This window comes from Brienomyrus brachyistius, chromosome 10, assembly GCF_023856365.1.
Source record: "Brienomyrus brachyistius isolate T26 chromosome 10, BBRACH_0.4, whole genome shotgun sequence".
Taxonomy (NCBI): Eukaryota; Metazoa; Chordata; class Actinopteri; order Osteoglossiformes; family Mormyridae; genus Brienomyrus; species Brienomyrus brachyistius.
This window is the reverse complement of record NC_064542.1, coordinates 1,637,655-1,649,285: the sequence shown is the minus strand read 5'-3', so window position 1 is coordinate 1,649,285 and position 11,631 is coordinate 1,637,655. Positions and strand designations below refer to the sequence as shown.

General features: G+C 41.0%; 1 protein-coding gene across 1 annotated transcript; it reads left to right on the top strand.

Moving 5' to 3' along the window:
• The first annotated feature begins 6,684 nt into the window (after positions 1-6,684).
• vma21 (vacuolar ATPase assembly factor VMA21) lies at positions 6,685-11,168 on the top strand. The gene is made up of 3 exons (XM_049029353.1): positions 6,685-6,889; positions 10,220-10,329; positions 10,547-11,168. The coding sequence occupies exons 1-3, from the start codon at positions 6,816-6,818 to the stop codon at positions 10,687-10,689; spliced, it is 327 nt and encodes a 108-aa protein (XP_048885310.1). The 5' UTR covers positions 6,685-6,815; the 3' UTR covers positions 10,690-11,168.
• The last annotated feature ends 463 nt before the right edge of the window (positions 11,169-11,631 follow it).

Below are 11,631 nucleotides of genomic sequence, written 5' to 3'. Positions count from 1 at the left end.
TGTGAATGTGGTTCCTGAAGGTCCTGAAGGTGCTTACTGTTAAATGTTCGCTGCTGAACGCCCTGTTCTAAGTATGTGATTACTCTGCATTTAGTTTTTAGTTTATGTTAGTTCTTGTCTTGCTTACCTGTCTTTGTTTAGACCCCTTGTGGTCCCTTTTGTTTGACTTTAGAATTCTGTTTCAAATAAAGTTCCCTGAGTTTGTAAAATGCATTGACAGTCGACAATCATGCCCTGTTATGGCACAACATGTGGTTTACTGTATAGAGCTGCATAAGTGCATAATATTTGTATTTTTTCATATTGTCTAAAAATAATATTTATTAGCCTTCAAATGGAGACTTGACCTAAATCTATGTTAAGTGGGTTTTTTTTTTAAATCAAAATGGATAAATAAGTTTTTCAAACAATTGGTCTTGTTTTAGAGGTCTAATTTAAATTCATGAGTTAACTATAAGCAATTTTCAGACACTTTGGGAAAATTCAATTGTACACTGTGCTAACCATTAAAAAGGCACACAATCATTTTTCCAATTTGCATTTTAATACCCATCTTTTGCAGTGCTCTTATCGTCTTGTTTGTGTTCATACTTGTACGTCCTTCCTGTTGGTCACGGTCCGATGGCCCTGACATGTGGGTCTATATTGGTCCGGACAGATAACAATTCAGTTGACTTGAACCAATCAATGCATTTAACAAGTAGCTACAATTTTATGAAACACTTACTGCCATTTTATACACATCTGTAAGTCTGTATATTAATATACAGGCCTATTTGTATCACTACAGAGTTTGAGTGACCCTAAAGTCTATCCCACAATGCAAAGGGCACAGAAATAACTGAATGACAGAGCACACGCTCAGACACTATGGAGAGTTTGCAGACAGCCACATTTGTGTTATTTCATTTGTGAGAGGAACGTGGTGTAGTCAGAAGAAACCTGCATAGACGCAGGGATAGCATGGGAACTCCACATACGCAGGGAATCAATCCCATAACCTAGAAGGTGTTGCAGTGCAAACCTCTGAGCCACCATGTCGCCCACGCCTGCAGATCCCTGGCGGGCGAAGGGGTCTGTTTGTGTGGTTTCACTCCACCTGTCTCTGATTCATATTTGAACATATGTTGTTTTATCTTGCCCCCTCCAGTGTACCCAGCTAGACCCCAACACCTGCCCTGACACTTACTGCTTTCTGTTTTCATGTTTCCCTCAAGGTGCTGCTCTGACTTTTTCTCCACTCCCTCATCGCCCAGTAAATTGGTTCTTCTCTTTCGAATCCTTGTGCCAATGTTTCCATTCCAAATGCACAGATTCTCACAGCATTCGGAACAGAAATAGAATGTGATTAACTTGTCACTGTCTTTCCAGGACTATTACAAATTTTTTCTTATAATACATTATTCTACGGGGGGGTTCGATGGCTGTGTGGGTGGTACTGGTACCTCACACATCTGTAGTTTGATATCCTGCCTCCTCCCCAGGTGTCGTCATGCTTTCCCCATATTGCATAGGTGCCTTCCCATAGACCAAAACACGTGTAGTTAGTTAACTGGTGTCTCTGACTTGCCTCTAGTGTGTGAGTGTATGTGCCCTGCGATGGCCTGGCACCATGCCCACGGTGTGCCCTTATTTTGTGCCCTGTGTTGCCTACGATATGATCCAGGCCACCCTTACCAATATAAATGCTTATAATACTGATGGAAGGAAACTGATCCAAAGCTAAATTTCATTTTCAAAATCTTTGGCTTAGTAACAAAAAGACAGTTGTATGGAATTTAACATGACAGTGTGTATATATATTGTTCATGGGTAACATTCTTGGGTAAAGGTTAGCGCTTGTGGAGGCTATTTTTAGTTTACACATGCTGTACTTTCTGTGTAAGGTCCAGAGATGAACCTTTGAGCTCTTTAGTGTAATAAGACTCTTCTGCCAACACACCCGCCCCCCAAAAAAAAGAAAACAATGGAAAGACAACATTGACGTACACTACCATCTAGTGGTTAGTAGAAGAACCGCAACACAGCTTCCCCGCAATAAGCAAATAAACCAGCAATTTACAATTTAATGCAGATATTGTATTAAAAATGTGTGCGACATTCACCTGAATGCAAAAATATTCTGTTTATTGATTGGCATTACTATTACATTATTATTACACTTTTAGAGCTGACATTCTAATAAGATGTGTTTAAGTAAAATTCACTTCTTTTTCATTGAAATAGTAGTTTGCAAACCCTGTCCTAGCTCATAATGTCCCCCAACATGGATGAGCTGGCCACCCTACTAGACTGTAATAAGAAATAATGCATATTTACATTTGTATGGCAGACAAAATAACTGGGATTCACATTGCATTAATTGATATACCTTTACACAGATCACCTTAGATCGTCTCTTAAAATTCCACAGCTAGGTTGTATTAGCAAACAATTTGGTCATCAATAAACAGAACCACACACAGACACGAGTTCTGGCTTCTGTCCAAAGCCTGCCTTCAGTGAGATAGATTGCTGTTCTGCAACCTACTGACACACTGGATGATGTTCACACTTTATTCTTGGAGGGGCAGCAAAATGTCTTGTGTGCCATCCAACTTTTTTTTTTTTACACCGTTGAAATATCAAAGAATGTAACCCAAGCAGTGGATGAGATCATTACTAAATAAATTTGATTTCGAGGCATCTGTTGCAAGTTTTTAGACAACTTGCCCCCTCCTGTGCTAACAGAGGGGAAGGATTGTTCCGAATGGCCATTATGGAATGCAGATTCACAACTGTTTGCTTATCAAATTACTCAAATCTTGTAATAAAAAAATTCTAAATTCACTAGAACTAGCCTTCTTATAGCCAGTTGTATCAGACTTACTACATATGTATCCAAATCATCTTTCATGTTCCTTTTTGGGACAAAAGGCATGTGTCAGTCATTGTGAGAATGCTAAGTACTCTGAATTAGTACATTACTGTATACGAACTGGGCAGTGTAGGTTTTCAACTATCTAACAAACTATTAAAAATCACCTGACAATCATCAAGGGGTGGTGTGGTGGCTGTGTGTGCATGGAGGTTGGATATTCTCCCCATATCACATGGCATTCCTCCTGCAGTTTTAAGACACAAGTTAGGCGAATTGCCCTGCGATAGACGAAGGGAGTATCTTGCTTCCCGCACTGCCTGGAATAGGGTCCTGATCCTTATCTATGCTCTCTAGATAAGAGGCTACAGTGTCCTGTTTTAGAAGCTTCCAGATTTTGTCATCCAAATTTATTTTGTCATATCAAATCAAAGTATCTCCTGGGTATTGATGGAGTAAATTAAGTTTTTAAACCAACAGACAGTGGAATCGCTATAGATTGCTATACACTGCTTGGTGTAAACAGCGGCAGACATCCCACATCTTCCGGAATGTTCCAGGAGACTCCTGTAAATGGACAGCAGCTGCCTGACACCCGCGAATGATGTTTGTCCTGGAAATCTGTCAACAGTGCATTAGAAACAATCTGATGTAATTCTACTTTTCAGCAGAGGAACAGATGTGAAGACAATTTTCTGCCCCCTTCCACCTCCCTGAAATCAATATGCCTAAGGTGGGATGTCTGTAACAGGTCTTATGCATGTCACATAACACCTGTCTTTATAAAAGGATAAGAACCATAAAAAATAAAATACCCAAAATGAAATGATATCGGTTATTCTGTATACCCAGTAGCACCAGGGGGCTGCATCATGAAGCAGGATTCCTTCTAATAACTAGTCAGATTTAAGGTTGTCTGGGCTAAATGTAGATGAAGTAAGTGCATTTAAACTGGGTACCTTAAATCTTACCTTAATATCCTGCAAATTATGTTGCTGTAAGGGGGTGTGGTGGTTAGCGCTGCAGCCTCACACCTACACTGCTGGGGGTATGATTCCCCCTTCACCTCATTATTTCCATTTGACATGTATTTTGGTGGCCTGGGATCCCTAAATTGTTCTTGGTGCAGACTGTGTGGGTGTGTAGACTGTGATAGATTGGCACTGTCTCCAGGGTGTCTCAACTTCCTGGCACAGGCTTAGCATAGGTCTGTACTGGGTAAATGGTCAGGGAACATCAATGAACATGGGTTCAGTTGTCCAAAATTTCAATTAACCCCTGTGAATGTAACATACTAATTAGTCAGTATCTCACTGACTAATTTTCCACAGGATACACTTCCTCCATTGCACCCAAACCAGTAGACTTGCGTGCATTAAGGGGATGAGGGATGGGTACTGGGACATGTTGCAACATGAAAGGAAAGGAAGAACAAGATCACTAGAGGAAGAGTGGCTTTCCATCCTGATTGGCCAGGAAGCAGAAGCATTTTAAGAGGATAAGCAGGTCCTTCAGCATCATGGTGGGTGCCACACTCAACCCTGTGCAGGAGGTCAGGATTGTCGTATCCAAACTGGCGGGTAACCTGGCCATTGAGCCACGGTGTATGATGATGCCGAGGAGGATGCCGAGGGTGTAGATGACGTTCTCTGTGATGTGGGGATGCATGGGTCAGGGAACAGCCCGGCACCTCCAAGATCTTCAACAGCTCCAGGAGCCACCTGGTCCGCTCCAGATGGTAGGCCTCATCAATCCACCAGATCAAAGCGGTCCGTCGATACCAATCAGAGGGAGCAGCACCCTCTAAAACATATGCCCTTAGTTGCAATCTGGATTCACCGCAATCGTGCTATTGTTTTGTTTTTTTTTTCCCAGACATGGATAAAATGGGAAGGGCGTGGGTCATGTCATATCCTGTCCAAGCGGAAGGTTTTCATCTGCTTCAGCCAATAAGGACCTGGAATGGAGCCAGCCCAATTCCCTCAGCTGTTATTTGGTAATATAGTGAAATAAGCCAGTTCCTCCAGGTGCATTTGTACTGACTGATATAGCACCAATGCAGATGGTTCTATACCATTTCAACTGAGGGGGCCAGAATGGGGCAGTTTTTCACTTGGGGGTGCAGATGCATTTGACCTTAATGACCTTATTCAGACTGTCTGCCTTCCATATTGCTTGATTATCCAGTACACAGACAATGGTGAACACCGGATATTTTTGTGGTTCAAGAGTTTTCAGAATTTGTGCATCATCTCATAAAAAAAAAGCTAAGAAAATACATCATTTCAGATGTAATTAAGTACCGGTTTAGTGTGTTGGGTTCATGACAACTGTTGCACAATCCATTGGTTTTACCGGCGAATTTTAATTAATTTTTCAATGTTTGCATGTATCCGTATAATGTCCAATGGGACAGTACGAGAGTGGGTTAATAACTTTACAACCAGACAAGGCACATCCAGGGAGATGTGCTTGGATCAGTGGACTCTAGGGAACAATACACACCCCCTGTATTTTCAGGTTTATTATTATTATTATTATTATCCATCCAGAGCCTATCCCGGAAGCAATGGGCACGAGGCAGGGAACAACCCAGGATGGGAGGCCAGCCCATCGCAGGGCACACTCACACACCATTCACTCACGCATTCACACCTACAGACAATTCAGCAAGTCCAATTAGCCTCAGCATGTTTTTGGACTGTGGGGGGAAACCGCAGTACCTGGAGGAAACCCCACGACGACATGGGGAGAACATGCAAACTCCGCACACGTGACCCAGGCGGGGACTTGAATGCGGGTCTCAGAGGTGTGAGACAACAGTGCTAACCACTGCACCACCATGCCACCCCATTATTATTTTTCCGACTCACCTACATATTCGACTTAAAGACAATCAAGTCTGACAAAAAGAGGTCACACTTTGCTTAAATACGTAATATTAGATGTCTTCACATAAACGGGCTTCGGTATAATATAATGCCTTCTTCAGTGTGCACACTGTACTTTATCGACTTGAAGACAGACATAGGGAACGGATCCAGGGCTGCCCACGCATCTGGCGTAAGAAATCTTACGGCACATGTATATTACTCCATTATAAACCTAAAATTAGCTCCATGAAAAACTTTGAGGTAAATTGCAAAACATACAGACTATTTATAAGTTAGTAAAACTGTTGTTATGCATGTTAATGAATGTGCAGAGTTACATCGAATTGGAAATCTCACGCCAGCCTGCTGCCCGAAGTTGGTGACGCTGCAGATCTTGTTCCTAACGTGGGGACTGCCAGTACTTTACGCTCTTCACCTTATTTACACACACAAATACAGACCTGAAGGATCATCTCAGTATGCTGAGCACAGTGAACCCGTGCAGGCTGGCCTGTTCCGCGAATACGAAGGACGCAGTTCCAGGTTGTTGCAAGTCAGGTCTATGAGTTAAGTGGAAAATAACAGGTATCAAGCAATTGTAGTGGTGACTGAATCCACCCAAAAAGGCATATCAAAGACACTGAGTTGTTTGGTGTTACAGTTTGTGTGTGTGTGTGTGTGTGTGTGTATTTATGTACAATAGAGAGAGAGAGACAGAGAGAGAGCTCCTAGCTATATTAAGTTACAAATTTTAATTTAAAAATTCTAAGTTAAACAATTATGTGTACAACAGACTGCGATATTCTCGAATTGTCACGTGCTTCACGTGGATAACCTCCCCCGGTGAGAAAAAATAACCAAAACCCCTTTAAATTCCCTTCGGCGCCCTCCCGTTACTCATTTACAGCACCTCCCGTACAGCAGGGGGCGCTGTAAAATTGTGCGTTCTGCAGTTGAACGAAACCAAACGTACTGGCACGTGATTTCACCAGGAAACAGCTGCAAGGTTTATTTCATTTTAGTGGTTTGTACTCAGACTCTTTGCTGTACTGCTAGGCACCGCCGTAGCTTACGAAACAGGATAAATGTATTCCCCGGTGGATAAGTCTGATAAAACTTCGTTGAATGCCATGTCGACTCCAGCACAGGATTTCAGAGGGTAAGACTGACCTCGACAACGAAAACGATTATATGTATTTTACCTGTGCAGGCCTGGGCTATAACCAGTGTTTTCACACAATGACAGAATGTTCATTGCACCTTATGTCTAATACCCAAACTCGTAATTTCTAGCACACCAAAAACGCGTTTAAAACTATCAGTGAAACTTAATTTGTTTGTATATATTTACTCCGATTAACGTTACTACCACACAACACACCACCTTGTACAGTTTATAGTACCGTTCAGGGTTATTATAGTTTCCTGTTTTTAATTCGTTTTTCTTTCGATACTAGTCTTAAATCTGTGACAAGCACAGCCATCTTTTTTTTTTTTTAGTCTTGCTTCTTATTTGAAGTTAGTTTTTGTTGTAAGGTCCAATAACCGTAAAATAGTTTGTGTTGATCATCAAATATTTGCAGTTCATTTCTGCTCGTAGTATTATAGGGTGACCTGTATAGTTATGATGATACTTTTATGTGGGGCTGTTTTATGTGGGCCGTTCAGTAGTAGTTAATGCACATTCCTTTGTTTCATCTGAAGCCGGTGATATACTGGAGTTTATGTTCAATGTCTTGTTCAAGGTCACAGGCAGGATTTTGGGAATCGCATTAGCAAACTTCGGGTTACCAGTTAGCATCATTAACTGCTGTACTACAGCTCGTGAACCCTTTTTAATCATCTGCATTTATGGATGGATGGCTCTGAAAATGATCTAATTTTATATAATTAATAATAAATACTGTCTTATTTACATCATAGTTTACATTGTCATCTTTATTGAGCAATTAGTGTCATTGATAGAACTTTGCTTTGAACCATTGTTGAGTGACTAGTGGAACCTTCTTCTTTGGCAGTGACCTTAACCAGATGCTTTCTGTAGTTGCTAACCAGAGCTGCACAGCAGATAGGAGGTATTTTAGCTCATAAGTCTTAAGCCCATTAGTTTAATCCATCCATCCATCCATCCATCCATCCATCCATCATCCATGCCTGCTTGCCCTGTGAGCGGTTGCTTGGAACTAGTACCTGTCTCAGATATGGGAGCAAGGCTGGGAATGACCCTGGACCAGAGGTGTCAAAAGTACATGCATTCTTCACTCAAATAAAAGTATAGATACATGTTTTTATAAATACTCTAGTAAAAGTTGAAGTATTGACTTTCACAAGTTAAAGTGAAAAGTACAGGCTCTAAAACATGCTTAAAGTATAAAACTATAAAGTACCCTTGCAAAAGACAAAACCACCATTTTAGGGCAAAGCTGACTGGACTCCATATCCAAGCGTTATGTAGAATGCAAGAAGAGAAAAATAACGCCACATAAACTCTTAAAGCTCCGTTGGCCATTAGCATCATACATGACAATTGCCTTTTTCCAAAACACATCATGTTGTATACTGTCGGGAAAGACTCCGCTAACACTCCCACTAGACATTTTGTCAAGCTATTTTCTTTTGAAGGTTTTTTTCTTCCACTGCACTCACGATATCTTTTCCATTTGCTCCTGATTTTAGTCTTTCCCTCCCTCTCTCTCTCTCTCTCTCTCTCTCTCTCTCACACACTCACTTACTTTATCATGTCAATCGTGTTGTGCGTCATGTGCAAAGACGAATACACCAATGGGATTGACTTTTCTGTGCTTATTTACACACATTTTAAGCCTCAACCAATCGGTCAAGCTGTCTGGATCGTGCGCACTATTGATTCGGAATAGGTAAAATGCATGGCAAAATGCGCTAATAAACGTCATTTAAATTAAACTAAATAAGAGTAATGAGCCTGTTTTGAAAATGTAAGGAGTAGAAAGTACAGATACTTGTGCTAAAATGTACGTAGTAAAAGTTAAAAGGTTACACAAAATAAATAGTCAAAGTACAGATACTCAAAAAATCTACTTAAGTACAGTAGAGATTCCCACCTCTGCCTAGGATGGGACGCCATTTTATCGCAGGGCACGCACACACACACCAATCACACACACAGTAACAACTGGGGGCAATTCGGCGACACCAGTTAACCTCAGCATGTTTTTGGATTGTCGGGGGAGGAGGGGGACTAGCGAACCTGTAGGAAACCTCACAGTGACCTGGGAAGAACATGCAACCTCCACACATATGCAACCAGGGCAGAAACTCAAATCCCGGTCCCAGAAGTGTGAGGCTACAGTGCTGATCATTATGCTGCTCTGTGAACTTTTAATAATTTTTTTTTTTTTTTTGAGATGTCTTACTTGATTTGCCAGCTTCAGAACCATAGCATTTGTTTGGGATTGGGATTCATGACTCTGTCTTGATCACTGTAATGGCATTTATGATTTTTTGTTTGACTTAGTCTATTGATCTGATGTGTTTTAGAATTTCTTGAAACAACTTGGAATTGATTGGCGTCTCAGTGAAGGCGTACTGTCTGGGTCCTGAAACTTTTACACAGCATCACATTTAATTCCACGATTCGCAGTTCAAATGTAGTTTTGGTGGTTGTTCCACATCAGTACTGGTTACATCCTGTGGTCTTTAGGGAGTAGTTTTCTCTGTGGTAACTTCCAATGACCTCAATTTCTTTGATAATGTCTGGTGTTTTAAAGTGTGTGTATTTGTTAAATAACACTAAAATAAAATCAAATCCCACTTTAGCTACCATTCATCCATCCATTTTCCAAACCGCTTATCCTACTGGGTCGTGGGGGGTCCGGAGCCTATCCCGGAAGCAATGGGCATGAGGCAGGGAACAACCCAGGATGGGGGGCCAGCCCATCGCTGGGCACACTCACACACCACTGACTCTCACACGCATACCTATGGGCAATTTAGCAATTCCAATTAGCCTCAGCATGTTTTTGGACTGTGGTGGGAAACCGGAGTACCCGGAGGAAACCCCACGACAGCATGGGGAGAACATGCAAACTCCACACACATGTGACCCAGGCAGAGACTCGAACCCGGGTCCCAGAGGTGTGAGGCAACAGTGCTAACCACTGCACCACCATGCCGCCCCCCACTTTAGCTGTCATTCAAAAATCAAGATAATTCCAAAGGGTTCACAGAAGCATTTAACATTTTAAATTGCTGTAGATTGTTTATATTGAATATGCCATGTAATTAAAAAAAAATGTAGTTTAAATGTTGTTTAATGGAATGGCCAAGATGAAAGAACTACATAGTGTGGAAAGCGTCCTTGTGGTCAGTTTTTTCAATAACATTGTTTATTGAGATTGTGTATTTTTTATCCTTGTTTTGAGTCATTAAAATATTTTCACTTCCAGTGGTCTTCTGAAGGTCAAATGTCACACGGACTGCCTGATCACTATTTCTTCCCCTGTTGTTTCAGGAATGATGGCTCATTGGTGTCCGCTTTGAAGACTCTGCTGTTTTTTACAGTCCTCATGATCACACTGCCAATAGGGTTGTACTTTGCATCCAAAACCTATGTTTTTGAAGGTGAAAGAAATTCATTACCTTTTGTAAACTCAGTTTTATTTTATTGTGCATCTCATTTCTATGATTACCAGTTGCACAATGTGTTGTTTAACTATTATGTTAATATTTATGGGTGTCTGGTTCTGTATCGCTTTGGAGTTATTCTGGAAAAAATATATAGACTAAACGGTAATCTGTGTTGTTTACTGATTTCTATATTTGATTTTCCTCTCCTCAGCTTCGATGGGAATGTCCAGCAATGACAGCTACTTTTACGGGGCCATCGTGGCCGTAGTGGCTGTGCATTTTGTGTTGGCCCTCTTCGTATATGTGGCATGGAACGAGGGCTCACGGCAGTGGAGAGAGGGCAAACAGGACTAGCAGACTGTCTGTTGGTTTCCCGGGCGACGGCCCCGGACAAGAACGCTGGAAGGCGAGCTACATCAACAATGTGGCAGAACGCGTAACCGAACCCTCTTCGATGTCTAGTGAGGCTGTCATTTAAAGGGGCACAAAGAGGCTTAGCGCTAATCGGAACAACTCGGGGAGGCTTTAGGCATTCGGTTTACCTATAATTCAATTTTGTCATCAATGAAATCCAAACACCATCAAAATTCTGTGCTTCTCCTGATGAGAAATTTCTACTGATTTTGGTCTAAAGCTCATATGAGTTGTCTGACTGCAATTGGTAATGGTATGGATGGTACCATTTAAGTTGATAGTGGCTAGTCATTCCTAATGTTTTTATTAGTGAGTGATTTGTGTTTAAGTGATGTAACTGTTTCCGCCATTCTCGTGTTTTTCCAGATGTTCCATGCAAAGTCTTTTTTTGAGCAATTAAAGATAGTATTTTAAATTCATTGAGACACAAGAATGATTTTGTTCTATTTATTTGATAAGACATTTTGTACACCATAGTGAATAATTTTTTTTTTTTTATATAAACTGTTTAACAATTCAGACACGGCAACTTAATTAAACTGCGCAATGATTCTATTAAAAGGTACTACTAATTGGAAAATCGTTTGCTGCTGTTCTGATCTTGTTACACTTTAGAAAAAGTGTCCTGGGTATTTTGACAAATGCAGTGGCACATTGTGTTATTCAACTTATTTTTTTTAATGAGGACATTTCAAGACAGTGAGTTACATTGTGGTGGTTTTAGACAGTGCTTTCAGTGTGATTTAGTGTCATGTGTGTAGTGCATGCTTGACTCACTTCATCTTATTTCAGTTTGTCATTTAGGGTGCATGTGCACTCTGTTTTTCAGCATGAATTTTTGTCTTGTTATTTCAGGCAACAGCCATTTGGTTAGTGGTCTTG

Excerpts from the sequence above, each read along its gene's own strand:
- vma21 (XM_049029353.1), top strand. The coding sequence starts at position 6,816 with ATGTATTCCCCGGTGGATAAGTCTGATAAAACTTCGTTGAATGCCATG. Across the intron at positions 6,890-10,219 it reads CCAGCACAGGATTTCAGAGG|GAATGATGGCTCATTGGTGT; the intron begins GTAAGACTGACC and ends CTGTTGTTTCAG. Across the intron at positions 10,330-10,546 it reads CAAAACCTATGTTTTTGAAG|CTTCGATGGGAATGTCCAGC; the intron begins GTGAAAGAAATT and ends TCCTCTCCTCAG.